This window comes from Panthera onca (assembly GCF_046562875.1).
Source record: "Panthera onca isolate mPanOnc1 chromosome E1 unlocalized genomic scaffold, mPanOnc1 haplotype 2 h2.Chr16_ul_2, whole genome shotgun sequence".
NCBI lineage: Eukaryota > Metazoa > Chordata > Mammalia > Carnivora > Felidae > Panthera > Panthera onca.
The window spans coordinates 769,182-792,779 of NW_027675816.1; the positions used below are offsets into that span (position 1 = coordinate 769,182).

The following is a 23,598-nucleotide window of genomic DNA, read 5'->3' on the forward strand; positions in this document are numbered from 1 at the left end:
GCAGTAGGAACCTTCACAGAAAGCTCTTCTCCTGGTGGAAGGCGGCTGGGGGTTCTGGGCACTTGAGCCAGGTGTTTTGGGGGTGCTAGACCCCTGGCCTGGGCCCTCCGGCCTCTGGCTTGTGGCCCTCCCTTCCCTAGCCTGGAGGGGATGTCCCAGCTGGCAGGCCCAGCTCCCTTGTCCACCTTGGGATCCTCCCTGCCTCCCGCGGGCTCTGGGCTCCACTCCAGGCCTGGCCTCCTCCCTCCCCGGGCCTCCACTCCTCCTGCCGCCCCTGCCCTGGCTCCTACCCTCAGGCAGTCCTGTCCCCTCTGCCTCCTTCTGCACACCCTCCTCTCCCCAGGTTACCTCATCCGGGCTGAGCGGAAAGAGGGAAGTCTGGGTCACAGAATTTACTTCCCTCTCTCTCGTGCCAGGAGGAGCTCCTGTGGCCCCTTCCCTGCCTCTCAGCGCGCTGTCTCCCAGACCCTGTTCCCTCAGGACCGTTCACCCCTGTCCCGTCCACCTGCACGGGCGCCGGCTGCCACACGTGGGCGCTCCCCTTGCCTCACTCCACAGACACAGGCCAAGGGCGCCTGTTGACCTCGGTCAACTCTCCATCAAGAAGTGGCAAACGCCAGCATGATTTTAATTAACTAAAATCATTTGGAATTGTTCCAGGTGATTTAGACAGAAGTAGATCTCCCTCCTTTTTTGTCTGGCTCTCTGGCTGGAGGCCATCTCTCTCCTGGGTAACTCCGGGCTCCCACTCCGTGGTGACTGGCCTCTTGTGGCCTCACACGGGTGGTTGCTGGAGGCCCTGGGAAGTGTCCCTCAGTGACCATCCAGGGACCCCCTCACAGACACGGCTTTCTAGAGGCTTCCTCCAGAAAACCCGTCTGCCGATGCGGGGGTCCCTGTGGGGGATCCCCTCCAGGGAGTCGGTTCTTGGGCTGAGATCGGTGGGGCGCTCAGCGGCTGTCATTCCCCTCGGGAGGGTGGGCAGTGGGCAGTGTGGCCAAGCTGCGTGCTGGGCCCCGGGCCGGTTCTGAGCCCTGTGTGTGTCCGAGCTGTGCTCCATCTCTCGGGGACTGACCTGCTGGGTCCTCTGTGCCGTCTGCCCGTCTCCTGCTGTCGCTTTGCTCCTTGAGCTCGAGAACCGAAATGTCTAGGACGCTGTGTTGTCCAGGTGCCAGCTGGCTCTTACCTCCAAGCTGCCAAACCGCTGTGGGTGCTGCTTGCCGAAGGTCCCCACACTTGCTGCGGTGCTGGGCTTTGTGGGAGCCTCTCCTGGGAGGAAGCGCCCCCACCGACCCCACTCTGCCCGCTCCTCTTTGAGGACCAGCAGATGTGGCTTTCTGGCTTGTCCAACAAGATTGTCCAAGTGCGGTACAAATGGATCCTATGGATCCCTCCTTTCTTTGTCCCCACCGAATGCAGTGTCACTTTCAGCTCAGGAAACAGTGACTCTTTTAAAAATTTTTTTTTTTTTCAACGTTTTTTATTTATTTTTGGGACAGAGTGAGACAGAGCATGAACGGGGGAGGGGCAGAGAGAGAGGGAGACACAGAATCGGAAACAGGCTCCAGGCTCCGAGCCATCAGCCCAGAGCCCGACGCGGGGCTCGAACTCACAGACCGCGAGATCGTGACCTGGCTGAAGTCGGACGCTTAACCGACTGCGCCACCCAGGCGCCCCAACAGTGACTCTTTTAAACGAACGGTGTGGGCCCTGCACAGTGACAAATATCCCTGTTTTCCCCCTGTGGGACTGAGGGCACTTCAATCCCACAGTCATTCTCTGAAGACCCACCTCCCCTGGGGCAGGGCTGGCGGAAGTCCAACAACACATTTTCCCACCATGACCGGGTGCCTTCCTCGCGGCGGACAGGAAACACCGTCCAAGCAGGGCCTGGACTTACACGGCTGCTCTTCGTGGGGTTACACCCGTAATTAAATCATCCTGTTTTATTCTCTGTCTCTCCCTCGTCCTCTCCCGCCTCCAGGTGCAAATAGTGTACAAACCAGTGGACCTGAGCAAGGTGACCTCCAAGTGTGGCTCGCTAGGCAACATCCATCATAAGCCAGGTAGCCCTTGCAGAAGGCGGGGAAGGTCGGCGGGGGGAGGTGCGGGACGGGACTGGGTGGTGCCTTCTCCTGAAGTGGCTGGGAAGGATTGATGGGATGGGCTGACGAGGGGAGCATCGAAGGTGGAACTTGCTGGGCCCTGGGAGGGGTGGCTGTCCCATCTCACTCCTGAGCAGGGCGCCATGCTGGCCCAGCCAACGTGACGATGGGGGAGGCGGGGGGGGGGGGGGGGGGGCGGGTCCTAAGCCCTAACCTGGTTCTCCAAGCAGGCTGCACAGAGCCTCTAGAGCCGGGGACAGGCCTGATCTGGCTCCCGAAGGCTGGCTTGTGGATGTTCCAGTTTGGTTCCCAGCCCACACAGGGGACACGTCACCGCCTGCGCCAGCCATTGCCAAGCTCCGGCCGTGACTTTGTTTCGACAGTAAATGCCGTTGGAGCTCTGCCATGCTTCCCTCCCCGCTCCCCTTCCCACACCACAAGAAAATCAGAGCTATCTGGAGATCTCTCTGCGCTGATGGAAATGTTCTAGACCTGCTCCGTCCAGTGTGGTGGCCCCCAACCACACGTGGCTACTGAGCCCTGAAAATGTGGCCAGCGCAGTGGACAAAATGAGCTAATTGTACCTAATTAAAATTTAAGTAGCCGCATGGGGCTGGTGGCTACCGCACTGTTCCAGGAGGCGGCCAGCGTAGATCTAGATTCTAACTCCTGTCCGGGGGTCCAGAGTGGGGACTTCTGCCGTGGGCCCGGTTCGGAGCTGAATCCGTATTTGCTGAAGCATTCCTGTGGGGAGACAGGGCTGGCAGAGACGTAGTCCGGATCGTCTCTCATCCCGTTCCGGCTTCCCTTACACTTGTTGTGGGAGTCTGGTCTCTCCCAGCGAAAACCGTCCCTCAGCTGTGCCACCATTCACGCCATGAGCAGCTTTCTTGGGCGGCCTTATCCTTCCCCAGAAGGGAAGGATGTCTGTCTGTCTCCCTCTCTGGCCGCGGCTCCCACGCTCGGGTGCGGCACCTAGTGTCCGAGGAGGGGGAGGGGTCAGGGCCCTTCCTTCGTTAGGGTGCATTTTGCCATTTAGTTTCGTTCCGAGGCCTTGCAGGGCTGTGGCTTTACAGGATGTTGACCGAGAGAGACTTCACTCTTTGGAAGCCGACCACTTTAGAATTTAGAATCTTTTCCCCTACCCTGAGTTGTCATTGACCTTTGCATGAACGAAGGAGGAAGGATTTGTTGAGCCAATACTGACGCACACCTTGGTTAGAGAGCAAACTGTTGTCCAGCCCTTGGGAAGGGCTCTTACCTGGGCCCAGACTACCTTCTAAATGAAGGACCGTCTCGTCTACTCCGAAGGATTGGGGTCTACTTGGAATGGCTTGCTTGGCCCTCCTTCAAGGCCTGGTGCCCCCGTGTGTGTTGTGTTCCAGGAGGCGGCCAGGTGGAGGTAAAATCTGAGAAGCTGGACTTCAAGGACAGAGTCCAGTCGAAGATCGGGTCCCTGGATAACATCACCCACGTCCCTGGTGGAGGGAATAAAAAGGTACAAGGGGGCGGGGTGGGGAGGAGGCCGCATTTAGACACGGCTGTTAATGGAGTGGGGTGCACGAACCCGGTCTGGTTTTCCAGAGAAGGAAAGCTGAGGGGCCCGAACTAATTGGCTTCCTGTGGATTCTCAGCGACCCCCAGGACTCATCGGGTGAGCCACCTTCGCCGGCCATTGCTGTCACCTGGGAGCCTTGCCAGATTTGATGCCCAGACCCCACCTGGAGATTCTGATTGGTCTCAGGTGCAGCCTGGGCACCTGGAGTTTGTAAAGCCCCCAGGTGATGCTTTCATGCCCGGAAAGGTGAGCGCCGCTGTCCTCCGTGACGGCGGTCGGCCCTGTGGTTGGCAAGCGTCCACGGAAGGAAGTGGCCATCCATCCCCAAAGCCAGCCCCAGCGCGCCAGAGCGAGTAAAGGGAGCGTAACCTGATTTTGTAAGTGGGTCACCAGGCAGCCAGAGCAAAACGGTCATGCTGAAATCCAGATTCCCGCAGAGCCCCTGCCTGTCGGTCACAGAATCGTCCACGGGGACGGCTGCTGGACCCCGGGCCTCGGCGATCCGGGCGGTCTCTGGAGTCCTCGGGTCTCGCCGTGGGAGCTGGGGGAAGGGGAAGCCGGGGCTTGTGGCCCTGAGCAGGCTCCCTCCGGGCGCATCACAGGATGTGGTCTTAGGGCCGTACTTCTTTTCTGCAGAAACACAGCCAAAGCGCTCTCTGGGGGGTTCCCACCCACTCCAGCGGCCGTGAACTTCTGGAAGTGGCTCATTTTCCAGTTTGCAGTGCCCCCCAGCAGCTGACAGAGGGGTGGTGGAAGGAGAAGGGGCGTCCCAGAATGGGCACAGACTCTGAGACCCGACCCAGCGTGAGAAAGGGCACTGGCCAAAGTGGCCCAGCTGGTTGGAAGTGGCAGCCGTCACACCGTTCATTCTGAACGGACAGGCCCCGTGCCGCGTGTGAGGCCAAAGCCCAAGGGGGCGGTTCTGGAGAAGCACTGGCTGGTGTGGTCTTACTTCAAGCAGAGGCCGCAGACTGAGACCTCAGGACAAACCTGACCACGGACGAGCTCCCCGAAGGCCGGGGCGCGGAGGGCGGGGTACTCACGCCCTTGGATGGCCTTGCGCTCTCTGGCTCCCCGCAGCACCCCCTGTCACCCCCCCCACCCCCACCCCGGACAGCAGGGTGGACCCGGTTCCCCAGACTGGGCTTCCAAGGTGCAGAAATATCATCTCAGTGCCTGGTCCCTGGTAAAAGAGGGGCCGGGAGGCCGCGCGCTTCAAGGGAAGTGAGGCAGGGCCCAGTTCTCTGAGGTTGTGGAGAAGGTTCTCTGCAAAAGCCCGGTGGCTCTTCTAGCTTCTGTCACCTGACCGCCTCCCTGGTTTAAGGCCTGGGCATCGGCAATTCCCTGGGTGAAGGAAGGTCTCTGCCCGTCTCTGGAAGCTTCTATGTCCTGAGCAAAGCTCTGGGCTTGACTCTGCTTGGAGGTGGGACCTGGGCAGGCCGGGCAAGTGCTCTCAGCTCGTTTCTCCCTCAGCAACATGGGACCGAAATATCCACATCCCCGGGTGGTGCTGAAACCCAAAGGAGATGGTGTTCTGGAAGGTTCCTGGTACTTTGTAACCAGCTAAGAACGTGACTTAGAGTCAAGCCAGAGTGTGAACTTCTGTTTTAATTCACCTCTGTGCTGGCTGAGAAAGGGTGGGCCTGGCCCTGCCCACCACTCAGAAGACACTGTCCTGACCCCAGAGTGTCCCCGCCTATCTAGTCCCCCACTTCCTCCGTGATGGGCAGGAAGCTCTAACAAGCGGTGGAGTGCAGGACCCCCGTCTCCAGAGCGCCCTTCAGTTTGGGAGATTTGGGGACTTATAGCCACGTCCAAGCCCCCCCCCCCCCCCACCGCAACGGGGGCTTCTCAGCCGGGGTCCACGGACTCCCGAGTTTGTGCAGAACGCTTGTGGGTCGCTGAGCGCATGCCCTCTTGTGTCCATCTTTCTGGCTTCGCCAGATGCACAAAGGTCTTAGGACCCAAAAAAAGGAGAGAATTCCTGCCCGTCACTTCCGGGCTCGTCAGGAGCTCTTATGAACTGCTCACATCTGCGACACAGGCTTTCTGAGTGTCGTGGGCATCCTCTGGAGCTAAGTGCCTCTGGGCTCCTGGCCCGGTCATTGTTTCTCTCCTTGAAAAAGGACTTTATGGCACCATCGTTTCTAGCACACCTTCCAGGGCGGTTCACGCTTTGCTGCCACCTCCAAAAGCCCTCAGTCAAAGGCGAAGGGGAGGAGTGTGTGTGGCTCACGGCTGGACGGCAGTGACTCTGGGGATGTCCCTTAATCATCTCCAGCTTCTCCCTCATGCTTTACTTTGCAATTGGGTAATATTTTTTTTTTTAGAGAGAGGGCACCAGTAAGCGAGGGGCAGAGACAGAGAGAGAAGCGGGGCCTCCCCCGGGCTCATGTGTTACCCGGAGCGGGGCTCGAGCTCACCCCATGTGTGACTCGAACTCATGGACTGTGAGCTCATGACTTGAGCCGAAGTCAGATGCTTAATGACTGAGCCACCCAGGCGCCCCGTGCAGTTTGATGATATCTATTAAGATAAAACGCACATGTCTTTTGACCTACCAGCCATTCCGCTCCTAGGATACGGTTACACGTGTGTGAAATGACGTGCACACAGGGCTATATTCATACACGGCGTCATTTGTGATAGCACATGCTAGAACACCCTGAGTTTCCATCGATAGGGGAATAGATACATTTTGGTGCATGGCGATGAAGTACCACACAGCCCTCAACAAGCATCAGGGAAGCAAGTACTGGTAACGGAAGGTATTAAGTCTAAGAACCAAAGTGTGAAGCGCCTATTAAATATACATTTCTATCCCACACGTGTGGGCTATCTCTGCAAGGGTGCACAGGAAACGAGCGATGCTCACTGTGTCTGGAGAAGGGACGCGGGTGACCGGCAGGCAGGCACTGGAGGACCCGCGTGCAGGTGTTCACTCCGGGACGGTGGCCAGACCAGACCACGGTCCCCGCAGCCCCTGGTGGTGGGGGGGGGCAGGCAGGGCTTGCTCCCCTTCCTATGGCTTAATCCACCCCTCCTCCCCTCCCCCCCAACTACCTCCTCTCTCGCAGATCGAAACCCACAAGCTGACCTTCCGCGAGAACGCCAAAGCCAAGACAGACCACGGGGCGGAGATCGTGTACAAGTCGCCCGTGGTGTCCGGGGACACGTCTCCGCGGCACCTCAGCAACGTGTCCTCCACGGGCAGCATCGACATGGTAGACTCGCCCCAGCTCGCCACGCTAGCCGACGAAGTGTCCGCCTCCCTGGCCAAGCAGGGTTTGTGATCAGGCCCCCGGGGCGGTCAGTAATCGTGGAGAGAAGAGAGAGAGTGTGGAAAAAAAAAGAATAATGATCTGGCCCTTCGCCCTCTGCCCTCCCCCAGCTGCTCCTCACAGATCGGTTAATCGGTTAATCACTTTAACCTGCTTTTGTCGCTCGGCCCTGGCTCGGGACTTCAAAATCAGTGACGGGAAAAAGAGCAAATTCCAGCTTTCCAAATTGATGCGTGGGCTGGCGATAATAAAATATTTTTAAAAACGTTTAAAAAGACGACCATACCCACCATTTCCTTGGGCAATTACTTTTGATTCTTTTTTTTTCCCCCTCCGCCTAGAAGAGGGAGGAGAGGCTCTGCGAGCTGCTTCTGGGTTATCTCAAGGGACTGCGGGCGCCCCTGCTCTGCCCTGTCCTGGGGGTGTCACAGAGGCAGCGGCAGCAGCAACGGATTTGAAACCGGGTGCCGTGTGGGAGCCGCGGGGGGCGGATGTCAACTTTGTGGTGGGGGTTGGGGGAGGAGCCCCGGAGAGGCTGAGGCAGGGGAAGGGGGGGAGGGAGAGGGCAGAAGGGACAGTGTGGGAGTGGGTGATGGGGGGTGGGCGGGGAGCCACTGCTCTCTGCCTGGAAGGACAGCGGGAAGGGCAGACCGCCTCGGCCGCCCACAGCTCGCTCGCGCCAGGCGGCCTCCCTGTGCTCGGTGGCCCGGGGTCCGCCGCGGGGCCCGTGTGCCACCGTCCCCGCGGGCGGCCCGTGGGAGAAAGGCTCCGGTTGGCGGGAGGAGGTGGTCGGTTGGCGGGAGGGGGGCACCCTGTGGATCGCTTCCTCGGAGAAGACTGACCTTGACGTCCCGAGCGCTGGCCTCTTTCTCCCTCCCCGCAGGGTGGGGGCCCCACGGAAACCCTGTTTTACTGAGTTCTCAAGGTTGGAACTGCAGCCACGATTTTGGCCACCTCACGTTCTGGGACTTTAGGGCTAAACCAGTTCTCTTTGTAAGGACTCGTGCCTCTTGGGGGCATCCGCCTGTTCCCAAGCCTGGGCCTCTGGCATCCCTGGAGCGTGCTGGGGTCTGGGAGGTGGGTCCTGAGCCTCCTGTCCCTCCCGTGGCCACTGCAGCCACCTGTCCTCCCTCCCCCCACCATGCCCATGTGTCTGCTGTGCGGAGCCCAGTCACTGCCTGTCCCCCTCACGATGTCACACTGTCCCGAGTTCCCAGCCTCACCACGCCCCTTTCTCAGCACTGGACGTTGTTCAGACGCAGGAGGCACCTGCTCTCAAATAGAGGGGTGTCTGAGCGAAGGCAAAACCCAGGCACAAGGTGAGATCTCGGTCCCTTGGTTTAAGTTATAACTCACCCGACCGGTGTGTCCCCTCACGATGAACCTGATGACCGTACTCCGTCCCTTACCCCCCACCTCTCCTCGCAGACGTGAGCCAGGGTGGGCTCAGCAATGACCCGGGATGTTTTGGCCTTGTTTCTACTTGGAGAGCCTTTTCCTCCCAGAAGGCCTGGTCCCCTTCCTGAGTTGAGCTGGCAGCAGGTCGGCCGTCCTGGGTCCAGAGGCGGCAGCAGGTCAGGCAGGCAAGGCCCCTGGGGCAGGGCCACACTCTGTGCCCCGATTCCACCCGAGCTTGTGACTGCCAGCCTCTCCGAGAGCCCCGCCAGCGCTCAGCCCTGCATATCCCGGGAGGGGAGCACGCCCCTCGGAAATGGTTCTCCCCCCCCCCACCCCTCCCCCGCCACCCCCCGTCCCAGCTGGAAGCAGTGCTGTCTGTCCTGCTGGAGCAGCTGAACATATACATAGACGTCACCTTTCCCTCCCCGTCTGCACCCTGTCGCGTTGTAGTCTGATTTGTCTGTTTATGCTTGGATTCACCAGAGTGACTTTGATAATGAAAAGGTTTAAAAAAAAAAAAAAAAAAGGACGCATGTATCTTGAAATGCTTGTGAAGAGGTTTCTAACCCACCCCACGGGGGTCCTAGATGTCTCTCCCTCCCACACGGGGGCTTGGCTCCGGGTGGCCGGTGTGGCTCTACCCGGTCACAGCCTCCTGATCTGAAAGGCTTCCGGGGCATCTGGGACCAGGTTCTGACATTGGAGAACCTTCAGCTTGGAGGAAGGCCCAGAGCACAGGACTGGGACAGGATCCTGGGGCAGAAGCTACGGCGCCCCCTTGCCGCCCCGCTGGGACTTCCCTTTGTGGGGGCAGAGAGAGGTGGATCTTGTGGCCGGCCTGGTCTGCAGCGAGGAGATGGCCCTCTCGGTCACAGCCAGAAGCCCCCAGCAGCCACGAGGGTCTTACGACACCCTGTGTCACAAGAGAAAGGAACCCAGGACCAGCCAGGGAGAGGCCTGGGGTCCCACTGCAAGCTGTCCCCCTGGAAGGGGAGCCCCAGCCTCCCTACCAAGCGCCCTCCAGCCACAGCAGGGCTTGGATGGACTGGCCGCCCCGGATGAGCCCCGGGGGCCCGCGCTGCCTGACTGCAGCAGGGTGACAAGTCAGGAGACGCCGTTCCCAGAGCCTTGGTGGGGACCCCCGCCGACCTTGCACAAGCCCCGTCTGCTGCCACGGGGAGAGGAGACAGCCTTTGTGGAAAATCGCCATTTTAAAGAAATTCAGCGACCTCAGGCCCAGTTCTGCCACTTCCGGTTTGGGCACCGTTTAAGGCACCCCTGCGGGCTGGTGGGCGTCCAGGCCGCCTCTCTAGGGCTGGCGGCTTCGTTTGCAGCTCGAGCTTTCCGTGCAAGGAGTCATCCGGGCCCAGAACTAACCCGCCGTGAGGCTCTCTGCCGCTTGGAGTCCCAGCTGCTTAGAAGGGTTCTGAGGAAGGGAAGGGAACTGTGGTTCGAAGTTGGTAGCTCTTAGAGACGCGGCCCCGCAGCGTTGCCACGGACTCCGGCTGCGCCTCTGTCTGCACTTGCCCTACCTTATCCTGAGGGCCTTGCTCAGAGGGCTCCGGGATCTCACTCGTCGGGGAGGGGGGCGGGTGGGGACTGCTGGGGTCGGCCTAGAGATCACGGTCTAGGGTGACCAGGTCAGTGCGGCAGGGAGATTGCAAAGGGATGCTGGCTTGTGACCTTCAATGAGGACAATCCCCCCCTCCCCCCGCCACCACCAGGCTGGGCACTCTCGACCACCCCCGTTCCCCCCACGTCCAGTCCGCGTCCCCTGGGTGGGCTGTGCTGCGCGCCTGGTTCCTTCAAGCTCTCCACTCATCCGTAGTTCTATTTAAACGGACTTCAACTCGGAGACTGTATCCTGCTTGCGATTGCTTGTCGTGCTTCTGGGGGGAGGGGGGAGGAACCTGTAAGATAGTTACCATGGGCAGAGGGAAGTCTTGGAGGGCAGCAACCACCGAGTAACCCTTTTCTTCGGACCACCCACGTTTGCTAGAGGTCCCTGGGGTCCCGCCAGCCGGCCCCGTCTCCTTCCCTGCCAGGGGCAGGCAGCGAGGCTTGGGGAGGAGTCTGGAGACAGAGCTGCCCCCTCACGGGGGTCCCCGGGCCCACAGCCCCGCCTACCGCAGACCCCGGCATCCTTCCATCTAAGCCGCCGGAGCCTCCGCGCCACCTTTCCCACCTGCTGCGGACGTGCAGCCTGTGCTAGCGGCCGCTGAGAGCTCTTCCTTCTTCCTTCCCCCCTCTTTTGTCTTTGTCCCCAAGTCAGGCCATCGGGTGGGGATGAGGGTGGAGGTGGAGGTGGTCAGCTCGTCGCACCTGCAGAGCTGTGGCCTCGAGACTTCTGGTTTCTCTTCAGCTCTGAAAAGGGTTACCCTGGGCACCGGCCCAGAGTCCCCCCTCCTAATGGACTTAGCCCCGTGAATTTGCAGTGTTGGGCAGGACAATCTCTGGCACTCGCAAGTCCCATGATTTCTTTGGTAATTTTGAGGGTGGGGGGAGGGACATGAAACCATCTTAGCTTAGCTTCCTGTCTGTGAACGTCCATATGGTGTATTGTGTGTTTTAACAAACGATTTACACTGATTGTTGCTGTAAAAGTGAATTTGGAAATAAAGTTAATACTGATTAAGTAAGGTCTCCGTGCATGGATTCAAAGGACAAGAAAATGATTCAGGATGTACGATGTGCAAGTCCTTTCCCAACCTTAGAGAACTTCGCTCCCAGCAGGAAATGTCAAGGTTGCTAAAATCTCTCTCTGGGGCCTGCAGGTGCAGGAAGAGTTCTCAAGACTCGTTCATTTCCACTCGATTCTGACTCTGGTGCTGGGAGTCCATCCCGATCCAACTCAAAGAAAGGCCAGTACCCTTGTAGGGGGGCTCACAAGGCTGCACTCCAACTCCAGAGTCTGTTAAGACCCACACCGGCATATTCAGAGGGGCCACGGCTGCAGCAGGTATAGGTCTCGTTTGCTCCCAGAGGCCCGGGGCTGGAGCAGAACACTAGGCCCGCCAAGGCTTCGATTCCTTCCAGGCTTCCGGAGCCGCATTCCTCTCTCCTTTGGGTCCTCATTAGATTGGGGAAGGAGTCTGCTACACGGAGATAGCAGATAGCCCCTAGCAATGCCACAAAGACAACAAATACCAAACAGTAGCCATATCAATTCCTGTTCTTTAGTAATTAGGTCAAGGTCCTAAGAAGGAGCCCTTCAATTTTCATACAAAGTTTCAAAATACCGGTTTTCTCTGCTTTCCCCCTTGTGCTCACTCTAGCCACTGCGGGCAGAAGCTTAAGCAGAGAAGGTCTTAAGTGCAGCCACAGACGCAGGAACAGGGCGGCCAGAGAGAAAGGCTACCTCACGACTCGGCGCTCATCGCCAGATGACTACCGTGGAAAAAGGGAATGAGGCCTGCCGGCGTCTTTCTCTCGTACATACAAAACCCAGCCCGTAGGCTCCTCAGAAGAACGATGCTACGAAGTATGTACATTCTCACTGACCCCAACACCAGAAAAGGCAGTGAGAGGTGGGATCTCCCTGAGAGCAATTCAGAACAGTTCTAAGATGTCGTACTGCTGGCCTCACCAGAGAAGGAGCATCAAGAGGCAACGACCAACTGCTTACACCCAACAAAAAGTTTATCTACACAGAGCCCCCTACACCCTGGGCACCCCTTACTGCCCCCCCACCCCGACTCCATCCTCTCCCTGGTGGCCATCAGGTGGCCCTGCCAGGTGCCCAAGGACAGAACGGAGACTTCCCAAGGTTCAGAGCAAGTCCAGTGACCCAGAGAACTAACTGTTCCAGTGGGACAAGGTCCTAAGCTGCCACCCCCGACGTGGACCCGGTCCAATGTCAACAAAGGCCTGGCAACACAACGTTCTGTAACTTTTTTTTTTATTTTTTTCCATTTTTCCTTCCTTTTTTTTTTTTAAGCACTAGTCTGTGCTTTGCGAACAGAATCAAGACATTAACAAAGATCAGCTTCTCTGAAGAAAAGCATTTCTATAGAACAAAGACAGCTACATGTTTCGCTGCCAATACACAGCTCAAAGCAGGAAAAGAAAATATTTACAAAATACAAGGTTTTTTTTTTCCATTTTTGTTTTTGTTTTTTTTTTTTTAACAATGCTAAAAGGGTTATTCAGAATTTTCAACCTTATAAATAGAAGAAGCACTTTATGCATAGGGATATGGTGCATTATTGTTTTTAAAGAAACAATGACAAACCCTTTAACTTGCAAACAGAATCAAAAAAAATCACTAATGTTGAAAATTGTGAAAAAACCCCAACCATTAAGCAGTTTGTCTACTATTTTTATACGATTACAAAATGGCAACAAAAAAAAAAATAAAAATAAAAATAAAGAAGTTCTTATTGCCCCCCCTTTTGGTGATGTGATCATACATGAGACAGGCACGAGGTTGACCAAGGGGGGTGACGAGGGAGTGATGGGAACCACAGCTAGGACCAGACAACGTTCCACAGGCAAGGGGAGCGTGGGAGAGGAAAGGCCGGACACCAACAGGGAAGTGCGTGTGGGGGAAATGGGACCAAATGAATCCACGACGACAGAATCCTAGAGGGGAGATGACTGCTCGTGTCCCTGACCCCCCAGTTTGCAGAGGAGTGGGAATGGAAGTAGCCCTAACCCCACCTTCACAGACAGGGGACACAGTTGGTAAAAACATCCGGGTGGAAGGCCTGGTGTGTGTGGGTGCGCGGGTGGCATCGGGGAGCAGAGAGGGAGCGCAAGGGGCGGGGCAGGGACCTGAGCAGCCGCAGTCACGTTACTGCAGTGAAGGAGTCAAAACAGAGAGGACCAAACGCAGTGGAAACCCAGACTAGGTCTCCAAGATCTGGGTGACAAAGGGAAGCCGTTCTGTCGACTGAGAGTTCGGAACAGGTGGCGGTTATGGCCAAGAGGCTCTGGTGGGTGCGGGGGTGCCCTAGCACAGATGGCCAAGGGGGACCCGGCCAGGAGGGCCAGAGCTGGGCTGGGCCGCCGATGGGAGGAGAGGAGAGGAGAAAGGGTGAGAGTCCAGAGTGTGCTGTTCTCCCCCTACCCCGACCTCAGGCGGCAACGCTGAGCGGGGAGCCTGCCATTCCCTCTGCCCACGTGGCTGTCCCACCCTGTCCACAGGTGCGGGGCGGGGGCGGGGGGGGGGGGGGTCACCTAACATCGCTAAGTCCAGTGATTCAACAGTGCGGAGGATGTGCCAGGACCAGGCCAGCAGGGTCTTATCCTGAACTTCTGTTTGCCAACTGGAGGAAGTGCTCAGGTGTGTGACAACAAAACATGGAAACCAAAACCAAACAAAACAAAAATCAAAACAAAACAAAAATACCAAAGTAGAATCTAAATTCCTTAAATTCACTAAAAACTGTGAAAATTTCCGGCATATGATGTTTGAATATCAAACGCAGAGATTTCTGAAGCTTTAATGCCAATAGTTAGTGAGTCTGTTTAGATTCTCGTATCCCGCTCATCTGTGAGTTGGACGCTGAGCTGTGACTGCTGTCGCCAAATGCCGACTCTTGAGGGGGACAGCGGGGGGCGAGGTGGGGGCCACCTCTGCCTCTCGGCCAGTCTTGCCGCCTGAGGTGCGCCGAGTACAGCGGGCCGCCCGTTCCTGTGCATCCAGTTGCTCCTCACACTCCGTCTGGGGACTGTACGCCAAGGGGAAGGTTCGCCGTTCCCACGGCTGGACGGACTGTGGGGAGACAAACCGCCACGGTGAGAAGCCGGTTCCACACTACGTTCCGCCCCAAGGCCCTGGCCCGAGACGCGTGGATTCAAGCCCGTGACCCATCTCCAGACTTCCTGGAGCGGTCCAGGAAGAGCCCTTACAGAGCAGGCGGTTCCACGGCACCTTCAGAAGATCAATTTCAAGTGCAGCCCCTTGTCCCCTTTAAAATGGGGAGGGGAGTAAAAATAAATAAATAAAATAAAATAAAATAAAATAAAATAAAATAAAATAAAACAGGGAGGGGAGTCCTATGACGCAGACCCATCTTCAGCAGGGGCTGTCCCCCTCCCCTGCTCTATCCCCCCCCCCCCCCCACCCTGCCAACCCCCTCGCAAAGGCCGTGTGTCCCTCACCTGTTCATCCAGCCCCAGCTCCGGTGTGGAACAGCGGGTGTCTTCGCTGGCCAGGTGTCGTAGAGCATCCCGAGCCACAGGGGTGAGGGGCGCCGAGTGCAGTTCCGGGCTAATGGGGCTCCTCGGGGACTGACCGTGGGAGAACTCCGACAAAGAGTGGCTACTACTGACATCAGGGGAGGCGGGCTGGGGGGTGGAGGGGTTGGCACTGCCCAGCTGAGGGGTCGTCCGGCCATCTGATGACCTGTAAGACCTGTACACCAATGAGTGCAAATCTGAGTGCCTGGGTAATGGGGGATGACGGTCTATCTTGGGCGGATGGGGAGGAGGCATGAAAAGGGCATCCCAACCAGAGGAGCCGAGGTAGATGGACACCCAATGGTTCTTTCCCAGAAACCACACGTCCTCTCGTTTCCTCCCACCACCGTGTAGGGGGCGGGGTGGGCGGAGGGGGCACACAGGACAGTCGTAAGAGCCCTGTGTGCCCATCATCCCAAGAGAAGGCCACGGCTGAACAATGCCAGGGGCTACTCTCTGGCACAGTGCCCAGTGAATTCCCAGGAAAGGGAAATCAGTCTAGACTTTGAAAACTGTAGTCAAGGGAAAAAAGGCAAAAACAAGAGCCCTAAATCTTTCTACCTGAGAATCCTGAGGGCTTCTGTCACTGTTTACAATAAATGGAGACAGGATGGGTCAGTTCTTTCATGCACGACCACCACCCCCCGTTCCACCGTCCTAAGGAAGGTTACCCTGGGTGAGGCCTCCAAAGCTCCTCTGGTTAAGTCACCATGACCCGCAAATGGCCTCCTCATGCCACAGACACTACACTTGATCTTAGCCAAAAGGCCGAGAAGCGATCCTAATGCCACAGACAGCTGGCGCCCGGAGCCCAGGAGAGCATGAAAGTTTGCCACAACTGGACAGTCGTCCGGCACTCAGCAAGGACCCAGCCATGGGGACCACGTGCCCTCTCAGTTCCACCAAACACCAGGAACTTCTGCGCTCAGGGCCACTGCCAGTGGAGGAGTATGCAGAGCGCCTGTGGGGCAGTGGCAGTTCCACAGACACAGCGGCCAACTCCCTGCCCACCCTCCCTTCACAGGCCTGGCCGCCTGAGCCTGCCCCGTCACCTGCTGCCCCGCCGCTGGGGTGGCACACTCGTGGTCCACAGCCACCGAGCCCTCTCCATCTCCTCACACTTGGCATGTAGGGCGGCGAAGGCTGCATCAGATAGATCCTCGACCTGCGAGAGAAAAGCTTCACTGATCCCCTCTCCCCTCCAGGAAGCCGAGTTTAAGTATGGGTGGATCAATTCTAGAACAAGCCCCAGCCCTTACTAGGCTCTTCCCCATCCGGACAGGAATGCAATGAGCTTGCAGTTGACACCCATGGGTCTTGAGGCACTTGGGATGTGTGCACCCGTGTGTGTGTGTGTGTGTGTGCGCGCGCGCGCGCATCTCCTAACAGAGAACGACCATGCTGTTACCTCTTCATTCTCCTCGTCAGGACTCCCCTTCAGAGACCGAAGATCGACCTCCCGCCAGCTGCAAAATCAAGAAGGGACAATTGTGAGGGCTAGGCAACCGGGGCAGAATTAGTGTGTCTGTGCAAGAACGAGAGATGGGCGCCTGTGAACGACCCTGCCCTCTCACGGCTCGGCCTTGGTAGCCCCCAAGGCCTCTGAAAGAGGCTCCACACTCCAATGCCCCAACAGGACACAGGCTGGGAGACTGTGACAAACTCAAGCAAAGGGACTGTTTAGAGGGGACCACCGCTATTCAGTCCCAGCTGACTGCCACTCTGTGAGAGTGCCTGTACGGGGCTGCCCAATTTCTGAGTTGTCAACAAAGGCTAGAAACAAAGATTCATATGTGAAATCCTGCTTTGATGCCGACAACGAACTCTTCAGTGCTGTCAAATAAACATAGCTGCAGCCAGTTTGTGGCCTGTGGTCTGGCTGGTGCTCATATAATAGAGAACTGTATATAGAAGCAATTTCACTCCTATCAGGTTAAGACTTTCTCTTAAGGAGAAGGCAAAACCTAAGGCTAGAACCCCAAGGTCTGTGACAAAAAGGGGAAAAGGCCAAGAACAGGAAGAACAGGGAGAGGAGCCAATTATCTAGGCCCCCTACCTGGGGGTAAGGATTTCCTTGTATTGTAGTTTCTCTACACGAGTTGTTGCAGCAACAGACATCGGGATGACAATGTTGTTAATGTCGAATGAGCTCTCTCCCCTTCTCCTCCTCACTGGCTGCTGTAAGACAAAGGTAAGTTTAAAAGGGAGGTGCAATTTTGCAAACAGCAAATCATACACCTAAGACTTCAAACATTATTGGATCACCAGCCCCCAGGCACCTGGTCCTTGGGTGGGGGCCGGCCCTGCAGCAGCCACCGTCTACACCAAGGAGGTGGTCTGCCACTACAAAGTCCTCAGGAGAAACGCAAGGTGGCCCTGAGGAGCACCTCCAGCTCACAAGTCTCACTGGTCACCCTCTTCCTTTATGGGCTCACGTGGAAAAAGACTTCAGCTGAATTTTACAGGGTGGGCGTCCTGGGGCCTCGAACCTAGTGCTGAGGTTCTGACTCCTCTGTATTCACCTTTATCCCCTTCCTTTAAAGTCGTCCTTTCTGTTTCCCCCGCTTATCTGTCACTCAGACCCATAGTGGCTCCTAATGCTTAACTGGGCCTAGTGGGGACTCTTCAGGTTAGAAATGCAAGTTCCCTTATCGGGAAAAGACCTCAAAGGACAGGTCCAGCTCAACAGATCCTCTAACCTTGGACATCACGACAGCCCTTCCTCCTCATAGATCTGAACTCTTCAGCTAAGTCTGTACCCACCATCTGCTCAGCCTATGTGGTTTCCCCCTCTTTCTGGCTGTTATTCTTGGGGAAGGGTGGAGAGCTTTCTAGCTCTACCAGTGGAGCTGAATGGAGGAAAATGGAGGAAGAGGACCTGGCTCCACAGTTTCTTGGAGAATGGAGATTTGCTTCTCCAGGAGGCTGAGAAGATCAAACTCTCAGGAAGAAAGAAGACTAACAGGGATCCACTATCAGAGGAGGAGGTGGGCACCCGCAGCAGCCTGGAGGCCAGGGCAGGAGTAAAGCAGGGAGCCGGAAAACCTGGTTTCTTCCATGGAGGAAAAAGTCCACCAGCTGCTTGGGCCCAGATAACAAACACCCCACCCTGAAACAGACACCGGCAGCCGAGAGGGGCCGGAGGCAAACGGCAGGATGCCACACACGCTGCCGTGGTGACAATACAGCTGGAAACACCCGAGAGGCTGCACTCAAACCCAAGCCCCAAGTGTGGTCAGCTCAGAGGGAAGGGGTTAGCGAACAGCAAGATGAGGAAGAAGCTGTTCCCTACAACTAACCCGTCTACTACTCTGTTCCTGGAGAGCGATACAGGATGGATTCATCCCATCATCTCGGGACATTCGGAGAATGTGGTGAAAGGCAGTGTTCTCCGCGCCAGGATTTTGGCTGCGGTCACCTATGATCTCAGGTTACCACGATGTCTTTTCACCTCAACATCCTTCTCTATCAAATGAGAACAAACTGTCATTTGCCTCACAAATTTAGGGTAACTGGTTAACCAGGATGTTCGAAGACTTTTGTAAATCTTGCCTGGCTGAGTTCTGCAGCTAAGGATTAGTGACTTCATGCCCAAAACCCTCTGCCACTGTCCCATCTCTTTTAAAATTACGCATCCCACTACAAGAAGTGTACCTTAAGGAAGCCTCAAGAGATTGTTTTCCCTAAATCTTGGTCAAGAATGAATGTGAAGCTGGTGGAAACAGGTGTGTATATTCCCTGAATCTTGTGGGCCTGTTATTAGTAGCTTCAAGGGAAATAGATGGGAGTGGGCCCAAGACAGCACCCTTGGAGTCTGTCTTGTTATCAGGCTTTCTACTATGAAAAAACAAAAATGGTTCAACAGGCTTGAGTGCCCTCCTCCGCCAGGCACTCACTTGGTCTGACTTAACTACCGTCTCCCGTTTAGAGCCAGTGGTGCAGAACGGGTGATGGGGATGGAAAGCGGTTCCTCAGAAGCAAGAGGGAGGAGTGCGTTACCAGGCAAAAAGGGGGATGCGGGTCTGGGGCCCCTCCTCTATCAAATCAGAATCTTCAGAGATTTCCTTTTTTGACCACTGAGGTGATACTGAGGTATACACCGGCTTTTGGAAAGCACTGCCGTACCTACCCCAGCCCTCCCCGCCCCCAACTTTGTCCAGTGTCGTCTAGCTTCTCTACCTCATTTTCAGGATCTGGCCTACTATTCTTCTTACTACGAATAAATCCATATTCTTTGAAAACATTGGGCAGTGACAGCCTTAAGGGTGAGCACAGATACAAAATGTGTACTCAATAAATAAGAAGAAAAACTGTCAAGTGATCCAGGCCTAAGTTAACATCCTCCAGACACAGGAGGGCTGGCCGGGTGAGTGAACACTGAAGTCCCCCCAAGAACTGGTCAAGAGTTCAAACTTGAGAATCAGAGACAGACTCTCTGTCTTTGAAATCCTCTGGTGGTCTGAGACCCTCTGAAGGATAATGGAGTTCGTGGTTAAGATACCACTTACCTATTTAGACAACACTTGTGGGTGTAGGAGGTGAAGAAGGGAGGAACGAAGAGGTCATTCGGAAAAGATTGTCTGACTTTTAAGAGCAAAGACAGAACAACAGGAGCCCGTTTTGTGGGCTTGGGAGTTTCTTGATGTCCACTCTAAAGGGGATCCAAAGCACCCACACAGGGGACCTCCTCGATGCCTGGCCTCAGGCTTGCACTTAAGAGCTGGCTGAGCGGTCAGACTGCCTCGGTTTGAACTGCATTTGTAAGCCTCACAAGTTGCCTCACTTTATGCAATTTACTTATTAATCTTAGAGAGCCTCAGTTTCCCTGCCTACAAAATGAGAACCCTCAATACCACTTACATCTCAAAGGGCATGATCAGAACCGAATGAGGTAACACAGGTAAAGCAGGCAGAACCGACACAACAAACGTCGTAGTTGCAGCATTTTATTATTACTATCACCATTACTATTGTAACTACCACCTAAAGGGCCCTTCAGCAGGCAGAGAGCAACTACAGGTGCAGGTGTTCCAGGAGGCCCACACCGAGGAATTCAAGTATCAGAAAGCAATCAGCGGGACTGTGTCTGCAACGGCCGTGCGAGCAGCACTCGGGACGGAGCGTGGCGCCAGAAGAGCTGCCCGCCGCCCTGCGCGCACCATAGGAAGGACTGCAGGCAGGGCCCACTGCACCTGTAGTTCTGCTCTGGGGCCTGAGAAGCGAGGCTCTGCCTTCTCCCTCCCTTCCAGGAACCCTAACGTCAGGGCTGGTTCTCAGTGCTCCAGCTCCTCCCCCCCCCCCCAGCAGAACGAAAACAAGGAAATGAAGTGCCTCCAACGCTCCTAAGTGTCTGTCCTCCATTCCTCCTCTCGTGGGAACTTCTCGGACCCAGAGGATTAGAGCCGCGGCCCGGCGGAGTCTCATCTGAAACCCAGCCCCACAGACCTGGAATAATAGGCCCAGACCGCCTTCAGAGTCTGTCTCAGCATCAAGCTTCCTACTATGAGAAACAACTCAAGGAAAACAGGTCAAATACCACTACTTTGACAAAAAATGGCACATCACGGCGAGCCGAGTTCCCCCCAAATCCCACCTTCTACCTCGTCCTCCAGAGCGAGCCACTCGGTGAACCGTGGCTGCGGAGGGACTGTGCAGCCGAGCCCAAGGTACTTACAGACGTGCTGGCCGTAACCTGTGGGCTAGAGCTGGTGGGTGCCGAGGTGTCCGATGAGGTGGAGAGCTGTCGCACCAGGGGACTGTGCGGTGGATGTTGGGTGGCCGCCAAGTAGTTGGAACTGCTCATGTCCGTGTGATGCTTCAACACTGCAGAAGTCAACAAAAAAGGAATACGTGGCTACCTCAAACGGCTCTACATCCAGCACAAGTTACAAATGCCAGCAATTCATAAAAGCAAAAATGCATTCTAAGCCTAGAGGATAAAAAGGTGAAGCAAACTGGTTGACGGGAGGTAGGGGACCGGGCAGAGGTTGCTGTAGCAGTTAGAAGTGACCTGCACTTAGAAGCAGTAGGGTCCCTCTACTCTGCCTTCCTAGAAAGTGAAGGACAAAGCTGGGGGCAATTGAGAGATGCCCAGGCTGCCCCAGAAAGCCCTGAGCAGATGCAAATGCAGGTAGAGGTGCCGGGCCTGGCCCTACCTTCACTTCTCTCAGATGAATGGTCTCGCAATCTCATTTTGCTGTGGTTTGGGTCGTGCACAGGTGGCGGTGGGTTGAGCAAGCGCTCTGCTTTGGGCGCTGTCACTCGCTCCACCATAGGCACGGCCCCCACATCGTCTAAGTGCTGCCTGTGGGTCCTGTCAGGCCGGGTTTGGTGATGGGACAGCTCTGAAGAGGGGAACAGAAAAAGAGCTGTGAAATCTTCTCTCAATCTTTTCTTATTTGAGTTCCAAGCTCTTGAGTTCTCTCTAGGCCAATGATGGACACTCAGGGCAGCGGGAGAGTCCTCTGGGACCGAAGCTTCTAGCAAACAGCACTATGGCCAGGATAGGCCAGGCAGCCCACAGGGCCCTCAACCAGAGAAATCTGACACCAGCTACAGAAGACGGCCTGCCCACACATGGACCCAATGCCATGCCACTGCTAGCTGTTCCTCGAGCACTCTGGGTCCTGTCCCGAGATGCATGGTGTCTGGAATAGCTTTCAGAGTCCATCTGAGAACATCCGAGACAGGCAGAAGTAGACTGTGAGCTGAATTTGTATCGGTCAGTTGCCTCTCCCAACCCCGACACACTGCCATAGCAAAACAGTAACGTTTATAAAGAATTCTAAAGTAATTCTTTATAAAAGAATATAAAAGGAATAGAGAAGTAACTGGAGGAAGACTCTCTGGTGCCCTGAAACTTACTGGCTGTTGTTAGGAAGGAGTTGACCAACTTGTGCCTGTCTTTACGAGTTGGATCCGGCAGGCTGCCTGGCATGGGTGCTCTGTGCTTAAGTGAAAACTTTTTGGGAGGTTTGATTTTGTCAAAAGGCTTGTTCTGCCACTGAGATTTCAGCATGCTCTGGAAGTGCAGGCTTGTGGAAACATCTGTAAGGAACACGAAACACTGCGGGTTAGTCCAGACACCTGGCCTCTGGGCTCGTCTCAAGAAGAGAGGTGTGCTCACCAGTACCCCTGGCTCTCCAGTGGGCAGGGATCTACAGCACACCCTGCTTTTATGTGCCGAGCGGCACGATGACCCAGTGGGGCAAAAGCACTGTCATACGGAAGGTCTGTTGACCGGAACTTTACTGAAGGTTCTTTTCCTCACAAGCAAGTCACTTTTGCCTTTTATTTTCAAGTTAAATGAACACCCCATCTACACCTTCTGTTACATGGATGGAGTTTTCCTTGTTCACGTACTCTGTGCTAAGTTTGTTAAACTACTGGTGTGAAAGACTGATAAGCATCCCGTTTCTATCCTCCTGGAGACTAAAACATTAAAGCCTGATCCTACCAACACAGTTAGTTATTCAGGACATATTCATTCAAGAAAGATTTATTGTCTACTGAGTACTATACCCTCCTTCCTCCCTAGCTCCTCACCTCTCACCTAGGGATGATCTATTTTTTTACCTGATTAGTTAATATTCAGTATCATAAATCTCTTAAGCCTAACTGTGATTTTTTACCATTTTCTGATTCACCATTTCTCATACCTTTCCGTTTTCTTAGTTTCATTTTTAAAATTTTCCTAACAATGGGGCTTTGAGTAATTTCTTTAGAAAAAATATTTCCAGAACTAAAACCATTTTTCTCTCAGACCTTTAAAGCTATTACTTCACTATATTCTAACACCCAGTGTTGCAGACAAGATGGAATCTTATTCTTCCTCAATAGCAGGCAGTCGCTTTTTCTTTTAAGCTTTGCAAAAAAACCCAAAAAACAAAAAACCTCATTGTGGTATTACACTGACTCTATAGGTCAATTTGGGGAGAAATGCCTTCTGTCTGCCATCAATTCCAAGCCTTTCAAGCCATCAATGTGGTGTATCTATCTATTTAGTTTTCTTTAATTCTCTCTCAGCAGGGTTTGGAAGTTTTCATTTTAGAGGTCTTATACCTAAGAGTTAATTTAAAATATGTATTTCATTTTGATGTAAGCACCGTTAAGCTCCTTTTTAAAAGACAAAACAGGTTCAGAAAGGTGAATTAACTGTTCAAGGTTACACACTTTAGTATTAGTTAACCAACATTCAAACTTAGGTTTGTATAACCCTAAAGCCCACACTCTTAGCCACGACACCATGAGACTATTCTTTGGCCCAGGGAATGGAGAGATTTTTTTTTTTAATTTTTTTTTCAACGTTTTTTATTTATTTTTGGGACAGAGAGAGACAGAGCATGAACGGGGGAGGGGCAGAGAGAGAGGGAGACACAGAATCGGAAACAGGCTCCAGGCTCCGAGCCATCAGCCCAGAGCCTGACGCGGGGCTCGAACTCACGGACCGCGAGATCGTGACCTGGCTGAAGTCGGACGCTTAACCGACTGCGCCACCCAGGCGCCCCAGGGAATGGAGAGATTTAATTCTGAGGTGGAATGTGTTAATAGCAGCCAAACAGATTAGGAAAACTACTGAAGTTTTTAAAGATAATAAGTATTTGCTATACGTCCAAGTAATGAGATACAGTCTGTGAGGACAGTGCTGTCTTCTGAAACTTTTTTGCATAATCATTCTTTCCCACACTTAAAAACTCACCTACTCCAACCGTTAAAAGACACAGATCAGCTTTCAGCAATTTCAAAGTTGGGGAGATCCCAACCAGGCCAAGGACATTGGCTGTCATGGTGTTCCCAGCCCTTCCACTCCTCCCTCAAGCCCCTCAATAAAATGGTTTGATTCCCCCTGCCTTCCCAAAAAAGGTCAAATGTTTAAACAAAAAATTTCCTATTAATAAACGATCAAGAACTGAGTTAAGGTAATAGTGGCAAATATTTTTTACTCTAATTCAGAATGGTTAGGGAAAAGGGTGTGTAGGAAATAAAGCATTGTCTAGAGGCATTCTGAAAGCTGAGCTGAACTGGAATGCATAAAGGCCCCAGAAAGGGGAAAACACTTCCTCTATATCCCAGG

The 23,598-nt window shown here is 54.8% G+C and overlaps 2 protein-coding genes across 23 annotated transcripts in view; one reads left to right on the plus strand and one right to left on the minus strand.

Moving 5' to 3' along the window:
- MAPT (microtubule associated protein tau) overlaps positions 1–7,210 on the plus strand; it is a 96,975-nt gene extending 89,765 nt beyond the window's left edge. For all 19 annotated transcript variants that reach the window (XM_060645812.2, XM_078437028.1, XM_060645811.2 and 16 more), the window contains 3 exons: positions 1,985–2,066; positions 3,491–3,603; positions 6,741–7,210. In XM_060645812.2, coding sequence (XP_060501795.2) covers positions 1,985–2,066; positions 3,491–3,603; positions 6,741–6,956 — 411 coding nt within the window. In that variant the 3' untranslated portion in view covers positions 6,957–7,210. The remainder of the gene's footprint in view (positions 1–1,984; positions 2,067–3,490; positions 3,604–6,740) is intronic.
- A 3,619-nt stretch (positions 7,211–10,829) lies between these two features.
- The window catches only part of KANSL1 (KAT8 regulatory NSL complex subunit 1), a 179,151-nt gene continuing 166,382 nt past the window's right edge, over positions 10,830–23,598 (minus strand). For 3 of the 4 annotated variants that reach the window (XM_078437023.1, XM_078437024.1, XM_078437022.1), the window contains 8 exons: positions 21,390–21,572; positions 20,681–20,869; positions 20,200–20,348; positions 16,582–16,703; positions 15,934–15,991; positions 15,578–15,690; positions 14,448–14,700; positions 10,830–14,058 (listed from right to left, as the gene is read on the minus strand). In XM_078437023.1, coding sequence (XP_078293149.1) covers positions 13,831–14,058; positions 14,448–14,700; positions 15,578–15,690; positions 15,934–15,991; positions 16,582–16,703; positions 20,200–20,348; positions 20,681–20,869; positions 21,390–21,572 — 1,295 coding nt within the window. In that variant the 3' untranslated portion in view covers positions 10,830–13,830. The remainder of the gene's footprint in view (positions 14,059–14,447; positions 14,701–15,577; positions 15,691–15,933; positions 15,992–16,581; positions 16,704–20,199; positions 20,349–20,680; positions 20,870–21,389; positions 21,573–23,598) is intronic. The other variant, XM_078437025.1, reaches the window with a different exon arrangement.